Source organism: Syngnathus acus, chromosome 16 (assembly GCF_901709675.1).
Source record: "Syngnathus acus chromosome 16, fSynAcu1.2, whole genome shotgun sequence".
Classification (NCBI taxonomy): Eukaryota; Metazoa; Chordata; class Actinopteri; order Syngnathiformes; family Syngnathidae; genus Syngnathus; species Syngnathus acus.
In genome coordinates this window covers 11,947,584-11,959,915 of record NC_051101.1, presented here as the reverse complement: position 1 = coordinate 11,959,915, position 12,332 = coordinate 11,947,584, and the positions used below count along the sequence as shown (strand labels likewise).

Here is a 12,332-nt window from a genome sequence, read left to right as displayed (position 1 = left end):
TTTAGATATTTGATTTGATTTCAATATTCCATTTTTAAATATTTGAACAGTTTTTATTAGTCTCTGTTTTGAAAACTAGTTAGTTTGTTGTGTAGCCTATACTATATATACAATATGAGACGTTCATACATTTATTCGGGTTGACAATTTGAAGCAAACTATGATGCGGCCCGCGACAAAAAGAAGTTTGACACCCCCGTGTTAGAGTATGCAGCCTAATTCAATATTATAATTGAACTGAGCTTATATTGATTAGCTCATAAAAGCAATCCAAGTCTGACTGGAGAGCTCACTTCCTTTTTATTCCTATACTAGTGATGGCAGCGAACGTTTTTATTTTTTTCTCAAATAATCTTGCTGCTGTGGATGCTTCAGGTTTAATGTAGCTCTTAGTGGCCGAGTCAAAGCTTCATGCCGGCATGCACTCGGAGTCTTAATTTAGTGGCTGACTACTGAGTCTCCCTCATGAGGTGATTAAGCACAATCTGCATCGGTTCATGAATATATATTGGGAGTCAGTGTCCTGGAAAATAGAGTGTGTCAGTGTGTTATCTTGTCTATTGCGGTTCCCACCCAAAATAAGTGAAAATGCAGCTAGATGTAAACACGCAAGCTGACGAACATTGATTTCTGTCACTCGTAAAACATCCACCTGTCTACCAAAGGGAAACTATAATCTCAGCGTTTTCTGAACATTTTGGGGGAAATTTGGAATTTTTTCTTTTGTTTTGCAGACCCTCTTCCATATTCTTGCCGCCAGTACATGATTAAAAATTAGGGATGCACCGAAAATTCGGCCACCGAAAATTTTCGGCCGAAAATGACCCAAAAGTGCATTTTCGGTTTTTGGCCGAAAGACCTAAATCACCGAAACAACACGGCCGAAACTTGTGATGACGTGAGCAACAGCGCAGCCAGCACGCGGGGAAAACGGGATAAGAGCCGCAGTCTGCGGTGTGGACTGATTTCACTAGCTCAGAGAAGACCACGGATAGCATGCAATGCTGAAATTTCAAGAGGGGGTGCATCTGCAAAAGGTTCTCCACGTCGGTTTAATTCATCACCTGAATCCAAAACATCCCGATCGCCACTTCTGAATATGAGAAGAGAGAGACACAGAAAAGAAACTGACACCGAGCACGCCCACTCAGTCTGTGGCGGACGTTTTTTGAAAAGGCAAGACAGTTTGTGGCATCACAATTCTTGGTGGATTTGTTGTTGATAAAGGCTATGGTAACCATTGTTTTGATACACTTTTATGTTGTACACACAGAACAAAATTTAAAAGGCACTTGACTTATGCACTTTGTGTTTTTATAAGAGAACATATTTAATTTTACAGTCTTTCAGCAGGCCAGTCAGTTATAAGCCTGTAAATTATTATTTAATGTACACATGAGTGGGGTCAAGTTAAACATTTTATTTTGATTTTTGAATTTTAATTTATATTGTGCATTGTTGTAATGTCAGTGCTAAATAAATATTTTCATACTTTTGTAACTGGTTTATTGCAATGCCTTGATTTTAATGAGGTTAGTACACATGTAGCCATAAATGCTGTGGTTCTAATAACCGACATAATCATTTCTTTCGGTGTTTCGGCCACGGTTTCCTCATTTTTGGTTTTCGGTTTCGGCCAAGAATTTTTATTTCGGTGCATCCCTATTAAAAATCATATACTGTAACAATTATATATATATATATATATATATATATATATCATTAATTGATTGAATTTTGTCCGATTGTTGTTCAAGGAAGTAAAGTCAAAGACTGGATTTTGGGAGCATACGCAGAATATCATTTAGACAGTGAAGTGAGTGAGTAGTTAGTGGTTGCCGTTATGGGCCACAGCGCAACACTTGGGCTGCAAGCTGTCGTCTGCTTTTTATTTCCCTGTTTTCCTGTCTCACTCTCCCCATTGCCAACATCTCATTTGTGCTCACTGGAGCAAAGTGGCTGCAAAGAAAACACCGCTTGTCTTGTTAATGAGAAAAATACCAAGCTCAGCGGCCTGACTGTAAACACAGTGTCACACCAGCGAGTTGCAACCTTATTTTATTTTATCTGCTCTCGCGCGCTCTGCTTTTGTTCAATTTAGCTCATTTGAGGGTAAAAATCACTTTGGAGCCTGTCGGATTCACCTGGATGCCATTTTAACTTTGAGGACAGGAAAGGGGGGTGAATATACTACGGGTAGCAATATTTGCTTCATGTTTGTATAATATTAGATTCGATATCACATTATGGGGGGGGGGGAATTCTTTCACTTGGCATTTGAACAGGGGTGTGGAGACTTTTTATATCAAGAGTATGACGTTTTTTGTATATTTTGGTTGCATGAGAGTGAATAAATAAATACATAAATAAATATAACATAAATAAATGTATTTAGAGTTAGATAGAGAGAGAGAGAGAGAGAGGAGAGAGAGAGAGAGAGGAGAGGAGGAGAGAGAGAGAGAGAGAGAGAGAGAGATAGATAGATAGATAGATAGATAGATAGATAGATAGATAGATGTCGCACGCATGGACGCGAATCACTCCACGCATGCAGGGTTTGTTGTTAAAATAATAAATTTACTGAAACACACACAACAGCCGCAGTTTCAGACACGACCCAGCGAAACTCCCGCTCACTGTCAACTACTTCCGGTACTGAGAATACGTTAAAACGTCACACCGTCCATGTTATACGCAAAATTATACATTGTACAACCGTAACCGTATGTATCATATTCTCAATCAATCATTAGCTCAGACTACCAGCAGTATTAAAAGTTCTGAACATCAACTTTTCAACAGATTTACTCACCTGAAACACCCATAACAGCGGCAATTACAGTCACGGCCTGGCGAAACTCCCGCTCACTGTCAACTACTTCCGGGTATGAGGACCCCCCCCGTAGTTGTCCCAGGTGCCTTATTGAAATCCCCAAATATTCGCCACTGATACCATACAGTACTATTTGCATATAACGGCATATAACGTGTTCAGGAACATCACAAAGTAATTTAAAAAAAATAACAAGGCGGGTGAGTATGAATGTCCATTCAAATGTCCCAAAAACCACCTTGGGCCCCACATACATACATACATACACATATATATACATACATATATATATATATATATATATATATCAGAACATGAATAGCTCAGATCATCCATTACATGAGCTTGTAGTGACGAGTGTTTCAATAGTCTCGGCGGAGTTGCCAGGCAACCAGCCAATAAGTTTTACAGGTGTAAATAATCAAATGACTCGGATGAATGGGAGTTTGTTTGAGGATGTTATGACTCGATAGCAATAACGACAATATATCGCAACTGGATAGTGTTGTTTTGTGTTCATCGTTGTCTTTATGTGCGCAACATGGGCCCTCATAACATATGGACAAAAGTATTGGGACACCTGGCCGGCACCCATCAGGGAGATAAAAACAAAATCTTACACACATGTAGCTAGCTAGGGGTAAAATGTTAATCATAACATAATAAGATTTTTTTTCTGAATTTTTCTATATAGACCAACAGGATGGCTTTGAGGAAAGAGGGGAAAAAAAAAAAAAAAAAAACATTCAACATGTGATTAACGTGTCGCCTTTCACATAAAACTACGGCATATTCAAAGTGCAACCATTTTCAAGACACCCAAAGTGGATGAGTGCAGAATGGTTATGAAAAAGCACTTCACTACTCTGGACAAAGGTTGTCTAAATGGACAATCAAGGGTTGCCAGCGGGAATATAAATGGAGTGTTTACAACGAGGTGCAAACATTTACGCGCAGGAGATGGAAATTACTCTTTGACAAAAAAAATCTAACAAAAAAACAAACAAAAAAGGTCAATGTGTGTTATGGGGAAGGTAAGTAAGAGGAAGAGGAGACCGAGTCAAAACAATCCACATCACGGTGTAGGTGTTTTGACATTAGCGGCTAAACGTGAGCACTAATGGAGCATGCTCTCAGGTGTTTATTGATGATGTAACAAGTTTACGACGACTGTAAACTCTCTGCTCACATTCAACCTAAAGCTGCTAAACTGATGGGACAGATAACGACAGTGAGAACTCTGCAAAAACAAAGCGTCATTTTTTTAAAGGCTGGTATTGAGATAGACAAAGACAATTTTTCGATTACATGTGCTGCTGCAGATGAACATGAATGTGCGTACGTGCGATTGCGTCGGAAAGAGTTAGCCTTGAGCCTCTCTTGCTGTCAAAGTGGCGCTTTCTTGCAATCAGTCTCCAGGGAAACAGACGGGATGGAGGGAGGGAGGAAGAGAGGGAGAGCGGCCATTGTCACCTTACAACCACACACAAAAATACACACAGCCATGCTTTCAAGCAAAACTCCAACTTTTCACCACACTCCAGCTAAAAGTCAAACTATCCAAATTTGTAACAGTTAGCAACATGACCTGAGGGATACGGTGGCCCTCAGAAGCCTGAAGGCAATGCCGTGGAGTAGGAGGAAGATGGTGACAATGAGAAGAGGTGACACATGACTACTGAGGCAGTTGATGACATCCCGGGAGAATATATATACGTCAATGACGGGCCAGTGTTAATTCCCCTGTCGGTTTTGAGTGGAGCGACCGCCCAGTTACTGGAGAAAAAGGTCGCCCAGGGGACTACGAGAACATTAAGTGCAGTGAACCGCCATTTCAAAGATTATCTGAAAGGAGAACCAGAAGATAATATTATGGATCGACCATGTGCCACTTGCTGTCGACTGAAAATGACATCACAGTTACCAGGTCACAACCAATCACCGGCTCACCATTTTTGAGAGCTGAGCCGTCATTGGTTGTGACCTGGCTGGTGATGTCATTTTTAGTCGACAGCAAGTGACAAAATGGCCGCCCCCTGAGATGGATAAAAAATGGGTGATTTTTGCTGCTTAACTCATATTCCACAAATGTAATATTAATCATCTTGCTGTGTTTAGACAAGTGGGGGCACATATAACATATTCTAAAGAAAATTTCTCATAGTTCCGCTACCAACACACACACACACACACACACACAGCCAGCTGTACAGTTTGTGCATATTAACAGGTGATGTTGACAACAGCTGTGTGTTCCCCCAAAATAGCTGGGAGTGCTTCATCATCAGCGGGCTCAAGACAAGTCACGGTAGGCCCGGGGGCCACTAAGGAGCCACGTGGGCCTTCTTCCAATAACGCATTGATCTGACAGGCCTCACGCGACGGTCCCTAGAGTACGTGCAGCCTGTCTCAGTTATTCTCAGATAGAGACACGTGTCAAACCACCAAGCTCTCACTTTAAACTGCTGCTGGGAAATCCCATCATGGAATCCCTTAGAAGACGGCTCAGGTGAGTCTATAAAGAGTGAAAATTCCTAATTTAATCGAGATCAATTTTTAACCTATTTTATTTATTTATTTATTTTATTTATATCCAGATAAAGATAAATTCAAAGATCAAATTCATAAGATCAAGATACATTTTTTACCTATTTTTTATTTTTTATTTTATTTCATTTATTTTTTTTAATTTTATATCCAGGAGCATCTAGGGTTCGACCTTCGAGGTTCTGCTGTATTCCACATATGTCCAAGTTAAGTAAGCCAAATATGATCTCATGCATTATTCATGGCAAAACTGAAGGGAAATGACAAAAAATAAACTGCCCATTGTGCAATAATGAGCAAAATCAAATTTCTGGAACTTCATAAAAATGAAATGGGCTCTTCCTTAGCCCGTGCCCTCCGTAATAGAAGAATGGAAATCAGTTGTGTATTTTTGTCGAGTCGTAATAAAGCCAGCCGCAAAGAGTCCAGGCATACAAACAAATCAAGCTTGAGTATTCAAAGCCTCCTTTTGTATGAAAAGCCACAATTCTGCCAGAGGGGCCACTTTTTTTCCCCGACTCATGAATTATTTCATCGTTCAATACTGCAAAGTGTGTGAAAGCCTGACAAATGATTGGGATAATCAGAACACAATCATCTGGAATCTAAACTTCCTAATGAGCTTCAATTTCTTTGGATGAAGAAGTGACGTGACAGTGTCAGTCCTAAATGAACCTTATTACTTTTATACAGACATTTATTTGTTTTGGATCGCATTTGAATGTGTGTTCAGTTTTGTGCCCAAACAAATCAATGCGCGTACAGTATTTGCCCTCTTGCAGTAACACAAACAACACACCCTCTTCAATTCCATTCTTATTTTTCATCTCTATTTTTGGACACTACACGAAGCAGCTGGGCCTTGCTCAACAAGAATAAGACAACAAATGCATCCATTAAAAAAAAAGTTGTGAAATTAATCCATTTGTTTCAAGTTCCACTCAAGTTGTCAAGTAACAACATTAACAATAGCACCTTAAAGGCAAGGCCTTTTTTTTTTATATACACACACACACACATGCACACACACGCACACACACATGAGAAGCGGGCCAAAAAAAAAAAAAAGTGAGGTCAAAGAAAGAAAAGCCAAATAAAGAGACAGCCGGAATTAAAAAAAAAAAAAAAAAAAAAAGAGACAGAAAGATCTCACCAGAGGCTGACGGGAAAACAGACAATGATAAATGTGTAGAAACAATTCAAACGGCACAATTCCCTTAATGAAAAAGAGTCAGGGGCAGTTAGGATGTAATGAACGGGGAGGGAAAGCTTTCAAAGCGCCGCGCTCGGGGAGAATGACCCAGACAGATATCCCTCACTGTAATCATAACGCCAGACACACCCACTGGCCAAAATCCAGCGGCTAACTACCTGTCCGCGTCGTCCATCCGTACGCCGCTTCCACTTTATTAGCCGTGCCCCGGCTGACCTTTTGTGCTATGTCACGCTAAAAACAAAAAGGACCGGCCAAGATAAACAGACAATCGCTGCTCGGGGACCATTCATCTTATTCCACTCACCATTACGCAGATAAATGAGATGCTGGCCTCCTGCTGATAATCTACAATGCCCGCCCCCCCTTGTCCTCTTTATCGTGGTATTACATCACTGGGCACACACCTCCAACATCAAACCTGGAATTTCACCAGAATCCCGATCGTTAGGACTGGAGTCTAAGATCTTTAAAAATCTCATCCATCCCCTCAGATTGGAGCTTCAAGAACAGCTAAGCGACATTATTGGACATGCGGGTCCAGGTTGTGTTCAACCACAGGTGCTTCTACTCCAAAACCTCAAAGTGGGAGAGGAGAAAGAGAAAACGTGGCAGGGTTTACGTTCTGGACCTGGATTCGACGCCTCAGCCAGAGCTTGGGATTCCCACAATGCAACAGCACAGGATTTGATATGACTATTTCAGATGGTCTCACCTTGTTGTAGACGCCCCAGGACAGCTCCGTCTCGATCACCATGACGACAATTCCGAACATCCCGAAGATGAGAGCGTAGTCGCTCAGTCGCTTCCTCTTTTCGAACAGCGCCCTGCGATGACCCAGTTTGTAGCCAATGTTTTGGTTCTTCCGTTTGTGGGCCTTGGTGGTGCCGGCCCTGGCGCCGGTTCCCACCGCCCCCGAGGCGCCCTGACTGGCGCCCCTCCCCGGTTGCGCCCGGCGACTCTCCACCAGTGCGTGGTTCTGGTGGTAGATGGACATCTGGTTGGAGGCGGTGTCGCTGATGTCATATCCTGCCCCGGGGTACGGCGAGTCTTCTTTGGATGAAATGATAATTTCCGGGGGGCTCTGGAGGGGCGGCTGATTGGTGGAGGACTGGCTGAGCAAGGAGGTAGGCGGGGCTTCCCGCTGCCGGTCGTGACCTCCGGCCGCGGTCGCCCCGGCAACAGCGGAAACCCCGCCCTCTTTGGTTTCGCTGCTGTCCGATTCGATGAGGTTCCTCCGGGAGGCGCTGAGGCGGCTCAGGGGCTTCATGACGCCGCCCGTGTACTTGCAGGAGCTCATGGCGATCTCGGTGAAGGGGTTGCTGTCCCTGCGGTGGACCAAGGGACTGGCCTGTCTGTGTTTGCACCCGCGTTCCCGGTCCCTCTCGCGATCCATGGAGGGCGAGTGGGAGGAGTAAAAGAGGGCGTTGTAGATGGGCGAGTTGTCCCCGCTCAGACTGTGCTGCGAGCCCAAGCAGGAAGAGAGCGGGGTGCTGGTGGGGTGCAAGGCATTGGGGATGGCCGGCGGCCCCGCCGTCGACAACTTGGGCAGGGACGACGGCGTGGCGGCGGGGGACGGCGACGGGTTGCTGCCGTTGAGCCGGCCCAGGCTGGACGGCGCCGTGTGATTGGAGTGGTTGGAGCCCGGACCCTGGCCGGCGGGGCCGGCGGGGTGGGAGATGCCAGCCAGCGGGAGGAGGAAACGCTGGTCTTCGTCCTCGCTGCCTCCGAGGAGAGCCAGGCTCAGAGAGGGGGGAGGCTCCATGGTCACAGCTGTGACCGTGTACCTCTTGTCTGGTGGAGACAAACGCAAACAATTACGCCGATGCCTCTGAAGACATGGAAAGCATCAAGTGGAAGCCACCTGACTGGATGAAGGAAATTGCCTACAATCAGCGGAGAAGCACATTACTCATGCACTAGCGATATTTACGGTGGCATGTTCTCAGGTTGTTTCTAGCCGGGCGATCGACGGCTCCTGGAGAAGCTTCAGCGAGATCAAAAACAATAGCCTACTTTTTTTGGTGTGACATAACCAGACCCCCTGGCACGGTTTCTACCTACCTCTTCTCTTCCACTCCCCCAGAGCAGATGTATTTGGATCACTTGGCTGGATGAAGACAGAGCACGCCACTTTTTTTCTTTTTCATGTTGTTACAGCCATGCCATCCTCCCTCGTTCTCTCTCTCTCTCTGTCTGTCTCTGTGTCTCTCTTCCCCCCTCTCGCCTCCGTTCATGAGGCTTCCTCCACAGGTCCACCAACCCGCCTCTCGAGCTTTGCGCACGGCGTCCCGACGCTCCAACGCCCCCTCTCCTCTGCTCCTCTCTCCTCTCCTCCTCGTTGGACGCGCTTCACTCGGCGTGCTTCCACATCCCGGGCGAGCCGTCCGCGGGGCTCACGTCGCCGCCGGACACGGTGGTCGCTCGCGGACGACGAGCCATGACCGGATGTGTCAACCTGTGGCTTGCGCGTCTCCCTCCGCAACAAAAACAGCCGTGCGCGCGTCAGCTTGAGCCAAGTGATTGAATTCGTGTGCTTCCACTCAATCACGGCTCTGCGTGGACGCGGATGAGCGTCTCTCACTCTCTCCTCCAACTTCTCTGCTCTTCCTCCGCCCCCAACTCACCACCCACCCCCGCTTGCTCCCATTGGATGGAGGCTGAGAATGGAAACAGGTGGCTACGATCTGTATCCACCGTGTGTGTGACATGCAATTATACAAGATGGAATATTATATTAGCGTCATATTGTTTCACTGGAATGGAGACACATTTTAATATGGGTCGCCAATGAATTGAAGTGCAGACTCTGCTTCTAGCTGAGTCATCCAAAATTACCTTCTAATGCTTAATATTAGATTGCATAATATCAAAATAAACACAATCCGTCCTGATTATTTTTTTTAAAGTTCCATTACATTCTCGCTGATATTTTTACAGTTCATAACTATTTTGGTCTGCCTTCTGATATTTAGGGTGTAATTCAACGAGTGACCAATAGATGGCAGCCCACTTAATTTGACACAGAATTTTACTGAAAAAAGATGATCGAAAACAGCCAGTAATGTATTCCAACTAACTCTAGTTTTTGTTTGATGAATGAATGTCAAGACTAATCCTGTTTTTTAAGAAAGTAACGGCTGCAAAGTTCATTTTCATCTGATTTCATATAATTACTGATATTACTGCGAGATGATAACTGCTAGCATTGGAAACACTGATGCTATTCATCAGCCCGTCTATGGTGTTTCCCATCACATGTTAGCATTAAGCTAAGAGACTTAAAGCTAAGGTTATTTTAAGTAGTTTGAAGAAATTTCAGATCAGAGGGGGAATACATAAGAGCAAAAAATAGGCCAAACAACTCCTAGTATAAAAAAAAAAAATTGTAAGATGTGCCACTTGTATCTCAAAGCACCACTTAGTCATTAGATCCACCAAAGTGTGTGATTCAGTCTTGGAATATCTCATTAATGTGTAATTGTCAACTCCACAGAGCGTATTCAGGATAATCCCAGCTAATGAGACCATTCTACCTGGTTTTAATGCTATGAATACGACGGGGGTTATGTGCGGGCTAATGTTCACCGTAATCGGATGAGCTCAGCTCTCAAATTTGCGGGGGAGCGGATTAGAGAGAGTACTGATCACAGGTCAGCCCGCCGGGCGTCAATAATGCAGATCATAACGTACAATTATATAATATTAGTCATGTGCACAATTAAAAAGACATGCAGCACTTCTTCAATGGTGAGTCACGCTCGCATCATTTCGTGTGTTGTTTCAGGTGGGAGGATTTAGTTAGAGGCTTGTTTCTGAACCGCACGCGTGGATTCATAATGGAACTAAATCGGGGAGTGGCTCATAAAAGGTCAAAGTAGGAAAAAAAAAAAAAAAGAAGCTTTTGTATGGACGATAGGGTGCAAATGATGGAAAATGGAGGGGCGGTGTAATTGCAAGCTTTGTTTGGGGCTTTAATGGAGGACCATAATGCAGCGAGGATGTGCAAATTGGATGCTTTCAGGTTTTCCATCAAAAGTGCAAATTGTGCCCTTTCGGCATCCAGAATCTGATTGTCGAATTTTTCGAAAGAGTACGAATAAAGATTAGAGCGACACCGAAGGCCACGATTTTTTTTTTATCATTACAAGTAAATTAAAACTGAACACTTTATGAGAATATGAATTTCACAAATAAATAAAAATAAATAAATTTAAAAAGAAAATAAATAAATAAATAAAAAGTTAGGGAGGTCACTTCAATATACTTAACCGGCCGTGTCGCATATTAAATAACCGGCACTGCATTGTGAGGCCTGGATGGGCTGACCTGTAATCTACAACTACTGCCAGATGGATCGCTATGCTTATACGACACATCCATCCAACACAGTGAAGGGCTTTATTATTGCTTTTCATAAATCGGTACGCGCTATGAATCTGAAGTCTCCCGGCATTTTTTATTTTTTTTTATGAAACCATCAAGACAACACTGAAGAAAATGAATCGTGGCTTATCCCGCTTGCAAACATATTCAAATCTGTTCCCTCGCACAAACCTCGGTGAAGGTGAGTCTACCCAACATCATTTCCGGATAGAACAGATATTAAATCACAAGATCGTCAACGTCATGACTATAATGTTGCCCATGATAAAAATAAATCTGACATGCCACAAGAAGGCTGGGGATGAGATTCAAACCCAAGCCTCTGAAATGTGAGGCACATGTACTCAACACAAGGCCAATGTGCCGCTGCTGTGAAACATTTCTCAAAATATAGACAAATTGAACCCGAGACGAGAGGCTTGACTGACATAAAATAGTACAGGACTGACTTTGCCAAGGCCGACGATCATTTTTGCAGCATCGGCAAATAGATACGTTCCAGTGCACGGACACACACACACATTTCCACTCTTGCTATCACTTTAACATTCCAGTCGGATTTCTTCCAAGTGCCATCACAAGATGAATCAGATGTCTTTTTTTTAAAATATATATATAGCACAAGTGTTTGCCTCCACCCAACCCGCCCGCCTCTTAGCATCGATAAGACCCTCATAAGATGCCACGTCCGCTTCAGGCCTGGTTTTATAGAGTCAAGGTCTGGCGTAAAGGCTGTAATAGTGTCACGTGTGATTGAAGAGGCCAGCGGTCCCCACCGAGCGGGCGCAGCTGTCTCTACGTCAATATTTACAAGTGGCACGCAAGCTCCTCCAAAATAAAAGTCTGCGTGACGGTCAAATTTATGTTGGCAATGGGAGATGACTGCACACGCTCCTCGAGTCAACTGGGCCCGAGCCTTCACTCAAATGACGCCATTGGTTTGTCTGACTCACGCTGCGCCACAACTAGTCACGTGACCACTATTTGTAACTCAATAAGGCTTCCTCATCCCCGCCCACCCGCACTTCCAAGTTGTCGTGATCTCGTCTTTCCACACTTGACTCCATTGAGGTCTTAGCACGCCCCGCTCAGCTTTTGAGATATTCCCCCTTCTCATTTATTTCCTTTGGAGAGCATCGATTTCCCCCCCTGAGCACTCGGCTCTGGACTAATATTTCACTCCAAGACCCCCAGCCAACCTTCTCACCCTCCTACGTGCTTGTTGTCTCACTCTTCATCATTAGTCCTACTCTCAAAGTACTTGACTTTGGCTGGTGGGGAGCATTGATTCAAAATGCGCTCTCATTATTGCGCACATACGCACGCATAGCTGATGGCAAATTAGTTGGGCTA

General features: G+C 44.1%; 1 protein-coding gene across 4 annotated transcripts in view; it reads right to left on the bottom strand.

Moving 5' to 3' along the window:
• The window catches only part of kcnn3 (potassium intermediate/small conductance calcium-activated channel, subfamily N, member 3), a 40,597-nt gene that overhangs the window by 26,663 nt on the left and 1,602 nt on the right, over positions 1-12,332 (bottom strand). Inside the window, exons 1-2 of one of the 4 annotated variants that reach the window (XM_037274261.1) lie at positions 8,658-10,019; positions 7,309-8,387 (exon numbers count right to left, since the gene is read on the bottom strand). In XM_037274261.1, coding sequence (XP_037130156.1) covers positions 7,309-8,358 — 1,050 coding nt within the window. In that variant the 5' untranslated portion in view covers positions 8,359-8,387; positions 8,658-10,019. Of the gene's footprint in view, positions 1-2,812; positions 2,880-6,900; positions 7,011-7,308; positions 8,388-8,657; positions 10,020-12,332 lie in introns of those variants that run through there. The other 3 variants (XM_037274259.1, XM_037274262.1, XM_037274263.1) reach the window with 3 other exon arrangements.